This window comes from Molothrus aeneus, chromosome 3 (assembly GCF_037042795.1).
Source record: "Molothrus aeneus isolate 106 chromosome 3, BPBGC_Maene_1.0, whole genome shotgun sequence".
Lineage (NCBI taxonomy): Eukaryota > Metazoa > Chordata > Aves > Passeriformes > Icteridae > Molothrus > Molothrus aeneus.
Genome location: NC_089648.1, coordinates 24,206,590 through 24,219,719, shown reverse-complemented (window position 1 = coordinate 24,219,719; position 13,130 = coordinate 24,206,590). Strand labels below are relative to the sequence as shown.

Below are 13,130 nucleotides of genomic sequence, written 5' to 3'. Positions count from 1 at the left end.
TAGTTCTGTCATTTTATTAAAATTCTTAACACTGCATTTAAGTCACTGGAACCATTCTTTATTTCAGAGACTCATGTTATGGGCATTATTAATTTTAAAACCAATTCCTTTTGCTTTTTTTTTGCCTAGACCTTTAGTTGATGTAGTTCCATTCTAATTTTAAAATTGCTACTGGTATGATTTCTTGTAAATGTACAGTTCAAATAGGGATAGTTTTTAGGAAAGCAAATTGGTGATGAACATGTCTGAAATCAACTTCTTCAGACAGGTTGATGCAGAATTAGCCCTTAGAGCAGAAGGAGAGACATACAGAGTGACTAGGCAAGGGCCACATGCTTTGTAGGGTGAAATGCACCACTTTATCTAAAGCAGTTTCAATATAACATGTTTTTAGGGATGATTTTTTTCCTGGCCATTTACTGTTTTTTCTGGGGCTAAGATATATCTACCAACAATAATTCTTCTATTAAAAATATATTCTCTTTTTTTTTTTTTATTACTACAGAATAAAGCTTTTTAAATCTTCATATGCCATTGGCCTTAGAGATAATCCTTTGCAGTACATTAAAAAGTCTAGCTGTGTATCACAACTACAAAATAAACAAAAACAACCTCCAAAACCTCCTTCAACCATATTTGGGCTCATCACCCTTTTACTTTTTAAAAGAGAGATCCTTTTGGGAATATTAATTTTTCCAGTTTTTTAATATGGTCCTCTGCCACTGTTCAGCTCCTTTATAGTATGAATCATCCTGGTTTTTCTGTATTCTCTTCATCTGAAGATTTTTTTCATCTTCTGATTATTCTTGCCACTTGCCCTTCAGTTCTATTTTTGTATTTTCTTTTAGGAAGGAACAGCCAGTACTCCAGGGGAGGGCTCCTGCTTCTGCTTACTTAGTGGGCATTGCATTCCCTTTATCAGTCTCTTTCCAATTTCAGTTATCCTTGGGGTTTTTGTCTGTTCTGGTTTTTAAACAATTGCTGCACATTTGCAAAGACTTTTATGGAGCTCTCCACACCAGGAAACTCCCTCCCTTTTTTTTAATGCCCCTGACTTGTGAATAGCCCTTTGAGCCTGAGGGACTGCACCATGCTGTGGCTGGATTACCAACTGTAGTGAATTCATTTCTTTTTCAAAGCTCATGTGGACTGTACCAAACCTGGGTGCTGTAAGGTACATTTTCTGCAGAAGGAAAGCAATTATTTTTGCAGATTCTCTCTGCTTGGGTATAGTTCATCAGTATTGTTTTGCTTAAAAGTTTCATTCCTAGGTAGGTTTAAAATTACATATTTCAGGCAGTGTCTACAGAGAGTAAAAATTTAGGCTGGAAGTACTGTTTTGAAAACCTAAAGATACATTTGGGACAATTTTATGTATCACAGGCAAGAAGTTCTTCTGAAAGGAAGGAGTTATGTGTTTATATTAAATAGAAACTGAGTGTCCCATGACACAGTTAGAGAAAGACTAAACTCACCAGTTAAAACTGAATGTTTTGAGTCTCCCATTTAAATGTTTTAAAGATATGATTATTAATTGAAGCGTTATACTTTTCTGAGATTAAATATCTTACTCATATATGCATATCTCTGGTTATGAGCCAATTTTTCTCTGTTCTAATCTTGATTTGTAAAGTTGTTTCAATGAATAAAGGGTGAGGGACAAATCCAAATAAAACTGTTTCTTGATGTGTTTATCTAAGAGGCCCCAGGAAGTGCTGTATATGAGTTCCAGGCCACAGGCTAAAACTGATTTTCATCAACAGAAATGGGAATGCAATGTAATGAGCCTGCAACTGGTTAAAATCAGACCACTTCTAATTGATTATGCCTGTCTAAAGAGGCTACAATTACAAAGAGGTTTTCAGAGAACAGCTCTGCCTAGGCCTTTCCTACATTATGATTATTTTCTGTAAGTGATTTGTTGTTTTCAATTAATAAAATCTGTCTCTTAAAGTGCAGGATAGCCCTTAGGGAATTTACTTCACAAATTCAAAAAACATCATCTTTAAAATGTTGGCTAAGGAAGGCAGGGAGTAATGGATACCAAAAGCATCTTGTCCAGCTAAAAATGTACTTCTGGTTAAATGATGATTATTTATCTTAAACAAAACAAAACAACCCAAACCCCATAGTTATTCCTATTTGCTGGACTGGATGGAAGTGTTGCCTGATTCATGTCACTGGGAAAAGACAGTTTTCTTTCCTTGAGGTGAAGGTGATAGGCAAAATCTAGAACTTTTTTCTCAGCTCCTGGTATGTCTGAGGGCTTTCAGATATGCTGAGACAGTACATTTAGCCAAGACTATATAAACTTAAAAATATTTTGATTCTGTTATCAATTGTGGTTGGAAGCAAGCCTTAAAAAAAAGAAAAAATAGAAATATAGAAATAGTATTTTTACCTTTATTGAGAGTAAAGAAACTTCTTACCAGCTATAGGATTATTTGATGAGCTAATGTCTATTGTCACTACTAATAGTTATTAGTAGTGTCCAGGGAATTTGTTCTTGCAGACCTCTTTGATGTATTTTCTCCACATTAACTGTTTTTATAGATCAGAAATCACAGATGTCTAGGGCCTTTTCATTCTCCTGGGAAAACAATGCAGTCCTTTTGCAGAGGATATTCTGGCACTTCCTCCCTGCTTCAGATATTACAGAGGAATAAAGTAGCATTTGTAGGCAGATTGGGGTAGGGAAAATGACCTCAAGTCCAGGTGAGAACATGTTCAGCCTTAGCTGTGTATATGGTTATTTGCAAATTCACAAGTTTTGATCAGGAGAAGTTAGAAGCAGAGGTCTGTAGAGCTCCAGATCCACGTGTGCATCTGTGGTTACACACTTTCCTGTACACTCAGAGATGGGCTTTGCAAGAGATGGAATACAGGACTCTGGTGTGATACACTGTTTCACTAAATAAGATTCCTCTGTTGAATATATGAACTTCTGAGAGGATCTGTCATAGACATTCCTGCCTTCAAATCTTCTGGCAATTGGTGTTTGCAGCAAAACAACAAGATGACAGTATTGCTGTGATCTGCAGTGCTGCTCATGCAGGAGCCAGAGTGTTGAATTGCAGAGAAAGCTCAGATCTGCCATGCTCTGTCTCTCTGTAACAGATGAAGAATGCCACAAGACAGAGTGGTCACATTTTCCTTCTTGCTCACATCTTGAAAAAGTTTTCTTGTAGTATTTTGTTGTTTTGTGAGCAGAAAAAGGGATGCAACTCTCTATAATGGACTTGACTAATAGAAGCACATTTTGGCCAGGGTTGTGTTCCAAAAAATGCCACTTGTTGATAGAGCTCTGTCAATGTAAGTGAAGTAGGATGTAGAACAGAAGAGGGAAAAGATGAAAGAAAATTTTGCTAAAGATAATCCTGCCAAGTTGTTACTTTATCCTGTATATATGCTGTCAGTCTGATTTGGCCTGTTGTCAAGTATAGTGTCTTCAAAATTCAAGTTTGGTGGGAAAGAGAAAACATTTAAATAGGATGTCAAATAGGTTGAATCTGTGGTTTAGGAAAAGATGCCACTTGTAGTCTAACTAAGCATTTTTCCTTTATCCATTTGAGGTGGAAGAATTTATAAAAGTTCTTGAAATTAACCAAACTCCAGTGTTGTGGTTAACAATGGGAACAGTTCCTTAGTATTTACATGATTAATCCTGTTCATGGAGAGATTGTTTTGATACCAAAATGGAGTAGCCAGTATTCTACTCTTAACTTATTTTCTTTCCTTGAGTTTTGCAAAAACATAATTCCATTTTCTTTCTTTCTTCCAAATAGCTAAACCTTCTGTAGATGTAGGTTAAGATTCTTATATTCTGCTCATGAACTAAAGAAATGGTTGCAAAAAATACTGTGCACTACACATAGTGTGTGTATGTTATGAGAAACATGAGGTATTATTTCAACTGTCTGCTGGTTTTGTCCTCAAATACAATGAAATACTTATTTTAAAATAGCATACAGAGCAAATACCATTCTCATGGTTATATTTATCCTTTTTAATTGGAAGTTATAAAATACATTGATAGAAATTGGATTATCAAACTTATGGATGCTTTGCAGTGCTTTGCAACGCAAGCACAAATTGTGCTTTACATAGGAATCTCTTAAATGTTTGCCTGAACTACATGATTTGTAGGTCTTTTAAATAGCATTTGAAGGTTGTGGCCACGTTGTTTTCTGTATCATAGTTCCTAATCTTATTCTGGTAAGAAGCTAGATGGTAACCAAGCTTTTCCTGCAGGCTAACTTACGAACTCATGCTTTTTGAATGATAAAAATTTGACAGGGATAACTAGGTTGATAATTTTAGCCATACTTGAATTTTCTTTTCCTAGATCCTTAAGAAGTATGGCCAAAGAATTATTTGAATAAAAACACTGGCAGCTTTTTAATGTGTGTTTTGGTTATTTGGTCTAATTAGATTATAGTTAAATTTACTCTTAACGTATTGAAGGCAGTTTTTGTTTATTATATCAGAAATTATATAAAGTTTGCTGGTGTATTGACTGTGGCACTGGGTAAATGTTTTTATTTTGAGTTAAGAAAGGTGAAGATTTAAAACATTTATAGGATGATCTAAATGCCCTGTGCCTACTAACATTAAATTAGACAAGTCCAAAGGAAATATTTTTAGATACTCAGTGTTCTAATTCAATGCAGACAGGAGAATTAATAAGTTGAGGGTGCCATTGTTAGAAGTCCAAGACACAGGGAGTGACTGGAAGTTGCCTGGACAGTAAAATGCCAGAGGCAGAACAAGTCAGAGATGTTGAAGTGATCCAAAGACTGATGAAAAGTTAGCGTGAGACAGAAGAACAAAATGGGCCAAGGCTGAAAAGAATAAATTTTTGGAGAAAGGAGATGGATATGTGCAACACCAACAGCTGTCAGAGAAATGTTGGAGGCAGAACTTGTGACACAGGTGGAAAAGTAAAATAAAAGTGTTTTTAGCATGATGGCACAGACATCACAGAGGAGGGTTGTGGAGGGTGGGCACAATACTGCTGGAATGCTATGTTGAGCAGGGAATATGGAAAGGTGTTCCATGAGATGGGTGACACTAGGGGAAAGTGGAATTGGTCATGTTCATTAATGTTAGCAGTTAAAATTCTGTCCCCACGTGAAGACAGAGACTGCTCATCCTTTCAAAATCAAAATCTCTTTAGATTCCAGCATGTACCACTGACTGTCTCTGTGGGGTTTTATACATTTGTATGAATGCAAAATACTGGAAAAGTCAGTGCTAGGCCAGAGAGAAGCTGCAAGAAAAAAATACCTGTAAATAAAAATAGCTGTTTCAGTGTCCAGTTATAATGGAGTTTTTTTCCCCTCTTCTTTTTTCCTTTGGAAACTTTCCCTTATGCTGTACAAAATACAGTGGGATTCTTGTGTCCTCAACAATAAATTATCCATGGATTCTGGTAATCAGTCATGTTTGTAGTTTTGAATTGTATTGTGAGTTCTGATGCCTAGTCTCTGATGTTGAAGAAGTTGCAGATGTCTTTAAAAGAAAACATCCTGCTTAAAATATGCCCTTTTTATGATCATCAACAGTCACCTTAGTATGGCTGTGTAATGAAACAGACTTTTCTGTTCTCTTTGTGGTTTTATTTCCATTTAGCAGTGACTTTGCCTAATCCACTTTTAATAAAATGGAAAAATACGAAAGAAAATACTTTTCTTTAGTATTTGTCTAGGAAAATCTCTTCTTGGCACTGATTACCTCTCAGCCTACTCCCTATTCATGTGATCTGTTCAGATGTCTGTGGATGGTAGTTAGAGAGTGGATTTTAACCTCAGTTCATAAACAATTGTGCTTTCTTGTAGGTCTTGTTGAATAATGATGAATATCCAGATTTTTGATGCTCAGAGCCCCTTCCCATAACTGCAGGCGAAGCAGCATTTTATTGCTGCTCTTGCAATTTTTGTCTGTCCTTGCAGAGGGTCAGTAAGTTTTCTGATACTGGTAGTAACTTCCCCCTTTTCCCCTGCTTTGTTCTTTTTTTCTGGAGTCTGTGGAAGGAACATGAAAGATGGCTTGGATGCTTGAGGGCCTGCATGCAGGATTTAATCTCAATATTTATCTAGATGCAAATACTTAGAGCTATACTAATCACATATACAGAAGGAAGCCCCTCACACAGTACACCTGATGATCAGGAGAGTTGTCCACTTAGCAGTAGCTGAATAATCACTGTGAAATTACCAAATCCTACAGAAATGTATCAACTCTGCAAGGAGGTGAAGCAAGTTTAGATTTAAATATGGAAGGAATTCAGATTACTTTTCTCACTTTTGAACAGGCTGTAGTGCCTCTGAGATGAAGTATCAGCTGAACTGTCCATCAGCTGATGGTTTGTTACTCCCTGAGCAGGGACATTTTTCTCTCATTGCTCCTGTATCTGCTTACTCTGGGAACAGACTGAATAGATCCTGCCTGCCACTGCAGGGAGGAGCAGAAGAGGGACAGGCAGCGTGCAGGTTTGGGAGCTGCTAAATTTTGAGGAGGTTTATAACCGGAGATTCATCCAGTCTGCTAACTCCATTCTGCTCCTCTTCCTTTCCTCTTTATTTTCAGATGGTGAAAGACTATTCTATTTCATACACATGACAGAACACCAGTTGATCACAAATGGGATTAAAAATCCAGCCCCTCAAACCAAGATGCCGTGACATAAATGATGTGTGCATGTATCAGTGTGGGGCACTGAGGATGTTTGTGTCGGGTGTTGAAGAGAACCAAGTGGTTGTGTAAGATGTCTCCTGTACTTAGAAGCAGGCTGAAATTCTTCCTGTCCCACAAATGAAGCAATCCTTAAGGGGGAAAAAAATAAAATTAAATCCACTTAATTCTTGAAGGCTCTTTTGCATCTGTCAGCATCCTGGAGAGACTGCTGTTTGCCAGGACCCTTCTTTGGTCAGCCAAAATTTGCTCTCCCTTCTCACAGCAGCTGGTCATTCAAACTGTACAGTGATGTTTGTTTGTAAATAAAAGTATGTTGTTACTGTATCTTAACAACAGAGGCTGACATTTACTTTGGGAACCAGTGTGGTTTTCTGGTTTAGTTGGATATTTTGATGTGAGCCAAAGGAAAGAGTTTACTTAAAGCTAAGCAGATGAGAAAACATTTACATGAAAGCCTGGAAAGACTTCTTAGTGATGAAGTTGAAAGCAGGAATATTTCCACTGCATTGTAATAAGACAGGGGCATTCTTTCCTTTTGTACATATTTGTGTGAAAAAAGAGTGTTGGAGAGCATGTGGAGCAGAAGATGAATGCAGAAGGATTTGCTTTCTCGTGTGTTGAGGCTAAGCAAATATTCAGACAGTCTTATTTTGCTGATGGCCTTGCCTTTGAGACATCCAGTTTTAAAGAGACTTTCTGTAAAATAGATGAGCCACAGTGTCCAGTCTTTCACAATTGCATGGGAAAAAAAGAAGTGATCCAAAGCAGAAGTATTTGATATGTACAGAAAAAGAGTCTCTGCAAGCTAGTAGTTCTGCGAGCTAGTAGTAGCTCTGCTGTTTTTTCAATATACAAGTAGTTTTCCCCTTCAAAGATGAAGACATAAAGATAATTTGTGCTGGCCTTGCAAAATACAAGTGGAAGTTTGCTGAGTTGGAAGGTCAGTGCGTGGCCAGCTGGAGTCCATGGGAGGGTCACCACTCTCTCTGATATTGAGTTGCAGGGTCTGGCAAAGTTGGCCACATTGGCACCAACAAAATGGAAGACACCTTCCCCCCTTCCCCTAATTTTTTTTCTCTCTTTCTTGCTCCCTCTCTATCTCTTTCTGTGTGCACTTAATACTACTCTCCCTTTCCCTGCTCTGGAGCTTTGACCCTTCCATCCTGCCAGCTTTCCCATTACTGCTTGCATGTAGCTTGCCTCAATGTAAAGCAGTGTGGACAGGAGATGAAAGCCTTTCTCTTGCAGTATCCTTACAAATAAACTCTTGGTTTGAAGAGCTGAGCAGTGGGTGTGTGTGTTGCTGAAAGGCAGCTGAGGAGGGGAGCGGGCAGGAACTGGAGAGGGTGCAGTGCTCCGAAACTGAAGCTGTTTCTCTTCTTGAACTGAGGTGCTTGACCTTGAACCTTTTCCTTTCAGCTGCCTGGGATTATTTCTGTTGTTAAACTGCTGTCTGTGGACTCAGGCTGTGTAATAAGTGAGACGAAGGCCTAATCCCTCTCCAAGGCAACCAGACAGTTCAGAAATTAAGGAATTCTGGCAGTTGGATATGTGTCGTGTGACACGGGCATTAATGCTAGGTTGTGCTGTAATGCCAGTGTGTAAAAGCAGCGTGTTTGGAGGGGGTTTAGAAATGTAGCAAATAACAGATACAAGTTTGCATCGCTATGAGACGGAAATCAGCTGTGTCATGTAGAGGATAATGCTGTGAGATGGCTTTACCCTGATGCTGGGGTTCCTCTGACTGCATCAAGTCCCTTCAGAAAAGAAACTGGAGTGAAAATGTGAATGACAGAGCTAGTGGCAGGGCAATATGTCTGAAATTTTTTTTACAAATACTACATTTCTTTGAAGTGTGTCCAGAATTACTCAGAAATGGTTCTGTCTTATGTGCTAGACAGTGTACAACCATGTCAACTTTCTGTGTAAATGTCAAACAAATTAAGATGGCTTTAGAAGAATCTGAATATGAAAGGGCAGGATATTTAACTGTAAATAGAAGGCTTAGGGAAAGGTCTTCATGGACAACAAAATGAATCTATATTTGTGCTGTGGCTTCATGTCAAATTCAGGAATTTAGTAGGACTATTTGGACAGGCTTTTAGCAGTGCTCAGTGTTTAATTATAAATAGCAAAGTTACATGGCAATGAATTGTCTTCTTACAGATACTGGAGAAATGTAAGTTTGTTTCATCTTTGTATTTGCCTTTAGTGCATTTTTGCCTAAACTTCCTACATCCCCTAGCACTGTTCTCTGTTCTTTTGTGATTTTCTCCTACTTCATTTGAATTTTGTGGGTTATAACATACTCACTTTCTTGCAGTAGAAGCTATACAGACCGAACTGGGCAAAATGGTTTCAATATTATAAAATGGTTTATTCTTGCTGAAAATGGAGAAGGTTGAACTCAAGGCACATTAGTATTTCAGTCTATGTGGGTGTGAAATAGGACCATTGATGACTTTTTTTCTTTATTTTGTGTCTACATTGCCAGCTCTGCTAAAGCCTGAAACCCTCTGGTATCACAGATGGCAGTGGCCTCTGTTCGCTCCAGGAGGTGGTCAAGCACTAAAGAAGGTTCTCAGGCTGTGCTGGGCCATGTGGACAAGGTTGCACCAGTGTAAATGGCTGATGTGTCACAGTTCCTGGGCTGATACATAAGAGGGGTTACAGTGCAGGTCCTTTGTTTTCTTACCTAGGTTAACTGTTCAAAGTGAATAAGAATGGGAAAAGTATCCTGGGTTTTTTAGTAAGTAAATTCTTTAGACTGATACACACAGGACAGGTCTGTTTATCTTGAAGGGTCATCTTTTTAATGACCCTTTTTAGCAATTTTTTCTGACTAAAACTATGAAGGCATGAGAGTTTCAATGTTTTCAGAATGGCATCTGTCATCATTTCTCCTGATTTTAGTTGCAGCTGAGTAGTCTGACAGACAGCACTTTATTCAGTCCGGTCTCTGATTTTAGAGCTAACTATCCACATTTTTTCCACAGATACTTAATAGTTTATTTGTTTTAATCACTTTCTGCAATGGCAGAAATGGGAGGCTTGTACAATTTGCAGTATTGTATTACTAGCTTGGTTGAAAGAAATACCAAACAGATGTAATTGGTAAAGATTGCAGGCAATCTGCAAGGTGCTGTAGCATTTTTAAGTTGTTTGAAACTTCTAGCTCATGTGTTGATCAGAGTTCTCAGAAAACTTTGTGTCCTTGTTTCTTTTGATTTAAATATGAATGTGATATCTAGCAAAGCTTTTTTATAATTTGGAATCAGTTTAAAATGAAGGACAACTCTGATTTTCATTTCATGCCTGAATTTACCTTATGATACCTTTTGCATACCTGATATTTGTCAGCTTCACAGTCTGAAGCAGATGGTAACATCATCTATTTGTTCACTTTAGTAAGTGTTACTCTCATTGCAGGAATGCAATTCCTTGACTTTTGGGAAGAGATGAAGAGAGTCATTTCAGACTCTGAATTGGTGTCTGGTATTCCCTACTCATCTGCAGTGCCAGGACTGATACAATATCTCCAGAGCATCACCAAACTTGTAATATCAGTGCTGTCAGTGACTGCAGGTCCTGACATGCAGAGCTGTGGTTCAGCAGCTGCAGAGGAAATGGCCAAGCCCTCGCTGTCAGTGGCTCATCTCCTGCACTGTGAGTTCCATGAAGTGCGGCTGCTGGCATTGGAAGCAACACTGCTGGGCCTGAGACAAAGAAATTCCAAGCAGATTGCAGAAGGAAGAGGAGGTGTATTATGTTTACCCACTGATTTGGAAGACACTCTTCTCACAATGGCTCTGAAGGAAACAAATCCCCAGTGTTTTTGCAAGGTAAGAGGGTGCTTTTTTATTGACATTTTGTATGTTTTCAGTGAATAATTATGTTTTTAATTTTTAGGTCATGATTGTAATTTTCAAAAATATATTTCAATCATGCATTATGCTTTTTAAATAGTAGTTGAGTAGTTGGGATTTTTACACTGAACAGGAGCTGTGCATTAATTTTGTAACAGATGTTCTTGTGTAAAAGCAAGAACTTCCTCTTTCCTTTCTTAGAACTGTCCAGAGAGATTCCTTTTGTTCTTGGAGTGGAGCTTAAGCCAGTGTTTTATTGATCTCAAATGTGCACATTCCTATTGAGAATGTCTGTAAATTCTTTGTTTGTGAATTGTGTCTGCAGGTGCTGGAAATTCTTTATAATATGGATCTCAGAAATGTTCTTCCAAAGACTGAATGCTCTATAAAAATGAATCCAAATCAGCTGTTAACCTGGAGTTTAAACCTTGCAGATATCTCCAGCAGGTATGGTCTGTCATGCATGTTGAAATACTTACATTTTAAAAACTTTCAATGTTGAACATTAATATATTGGTTTGGGACTGCACTTTCATTTAAAAATCTGTGTTTCAGAAAAGAGAGTGTGGCATATTTGAACAAAGTGGGTTCATGAGAGTTTTTCAAATAAATAAGACCTTTATCTGAATTATTCAAAAGGCCCACAAGTAATTCTAGCACCCTGTAAATGTCCAGTTGTACAGTTCCTGAAACAGGAAGTTACTTTGGCTGTCCAGTGATAGCCAGTGAGCATAGTTCTTCCTGAATGGTAACTGGGAAACACCCACTTTACTGTAGAATTAACAATTAGTATTAATGATGCAGCCCTGCACTCAGTTGCTGTGAATCTGCCATCCCTCCTATCCTGGTTTATGGGCAGATGGTTTGTAGAAAAAACAGCAGATCTCATTTAACTTGTTGGATTGGCAGAAATGGTTAATCCTAATCCTTAGGGTTTGCACTCCTTACACAGACTGTAAAGTCAGCAGAAAGCACTGGAAATCTGGAGCCAGATTGTAGGTCCTACTGAATTAGAGCTGTGCCCATGCATTCATAATGGAATGCACAAACAGGCTTACAGTGTCCAGACTAAGGGTATGACATCCTGCTTCTGATGGCTTTTTAAGCCATGCAAACATTGCAGTCCAGTGTTACAAACATTGAATATAGAGAGTGTAGAACTGCATTTTATAACTGTGCATATTTGCTGCTGATTCGCCCTGAATTGTTCAAGTTCAAATGATGATGCTGGGAGTGGTCATTTCTGGCATGAAGTAAGGTACTGGAGGTAAAATACCACTGACTGGTGCTGTTAGAGGGAAGGGGCTGGAATAGCAGGGCTTGCTGCTCAGGTGTTGCCATTCCCTACGGTGGGAATAGGCTTCAGCAGCCACGGTGCCCTGAGCCATATCCTTAGATCCTGCTTAGCAGCTGTAGAAGAGATATTCCCGCAGCTAAACACCAGCTTCAAGAGATGCATTTGTTCACAATTTAAAATAATGTCTGGTTTATTTGACTCAGGTTCCATTTTCAAATTTATTCTTCTATGAGAAGTATGTAAATAGAAAGTACACATGAGAGAAGTGAAAGTAAGGGCATGTTTCATTGGCATGTCAGCTGAGAATTTAGCTAACATCTAGATCTCTAATGTAAAAGCTTCAAGTGCTCAGCTTGAAAAATATCCATTGGTGATCATCAGAAATAATTAAGAGCTGGCTGGTTTTCTTCTAGAGATGAAATGATGACAGAAATAGCTGGCTTTTTGAAATGTCCTTTGCCTTTTTTTCCTCAGCCCTGAAGGTCAAACCATAGCTCTCAAATTTGCCTCCAGATTGATTATCCACCTTTTGCAGAACCATCAGCAGGTAAGGGAAATGGAGCTGGTTAACAGTTTTGTAATCCTGGAGTTCTTAGTGATTGCAGTAACGTGGCTTCTTTTAGATAAAGACCCCAAGCTTGTGTTTTCTTGTGTCCATTCGTCATTTTTGACATTCATCATTATGTCTTCCTCTCTGAATACACTGCCATGTTCTGAAATGACTCAGCCATGAATATCATCTCAGTACATCCCTCTCAAAGTAATTTCAAGTTAAATACATACATAAGTATTTTTGATGGAGTAATTTCAGCTTCTCAGCTCATCCAAAACGGTCACTATAATGTAGAAAGGGAAATGCCTGTGGTGTTTAATGCTTGTTCTGAGTCCAGCTCATTTACTGAGCTGCAGCTTTGTTGTGGTTTCTTGATTTTTGGAGAGCCCACAGGAGAGTACGTTGGATGGGAAGGCACGAAGCTGAAGCAGTGGTTGGGTGCAGTTCCCAGCCAGCTCAGATTTCTTTTGATTTTAAATTGTCAGTCTGTGTGATGTCACATATGTATGTGTAGAGCAGTGCAGAAGCAGCTTTAGTGCTAGACATTTTTTAAAGTATTTTCAAATCCACTTAGTGGATATTTTAAAACAAACAAAACTCTCATGATCTATTTTAAAAGGAAGATTATTTTCCTTACAAAGCTTTTATTTTTCACAGAATGAGCAGCAGAATGGTTTCTTATTATATGCTAATAACCATATCTCATTATAAAAAATAT

At 38.2% G+C, this 13,130-nt stretch overlaps 1 protein-coding gene across 1 annotated transcript in view; it reads left to right on the top strand.

Annotated features, from left to right (window-relative positions):
- The window catches only part of THADA (THADA armadillo repeat containing), a 153,044-nt gene that overhangs the window by 107,990 nt on the left and 31,924 nt on the right, over positions 1 to 13,130 (top strand). Inside the window, exons 32-34 of the mRNA XM_066546497.1 lie at positions 10,126 to 10,538; positions 10,888 to 11,009; positions 12,334 to 12,406. Coding sequence (XP_066402594.1) covers positions 10,126 to 10,538; positions 10,888 to 11,009; positions 12,334 to 12,406 — 608 coding nt within the window. The remainder of the gene's footprint in view (positions 1 to 10,125; positions 10,539 to 10,887; positions 11,010 to 12,333; positions 12,407 to 13,130) is intronic.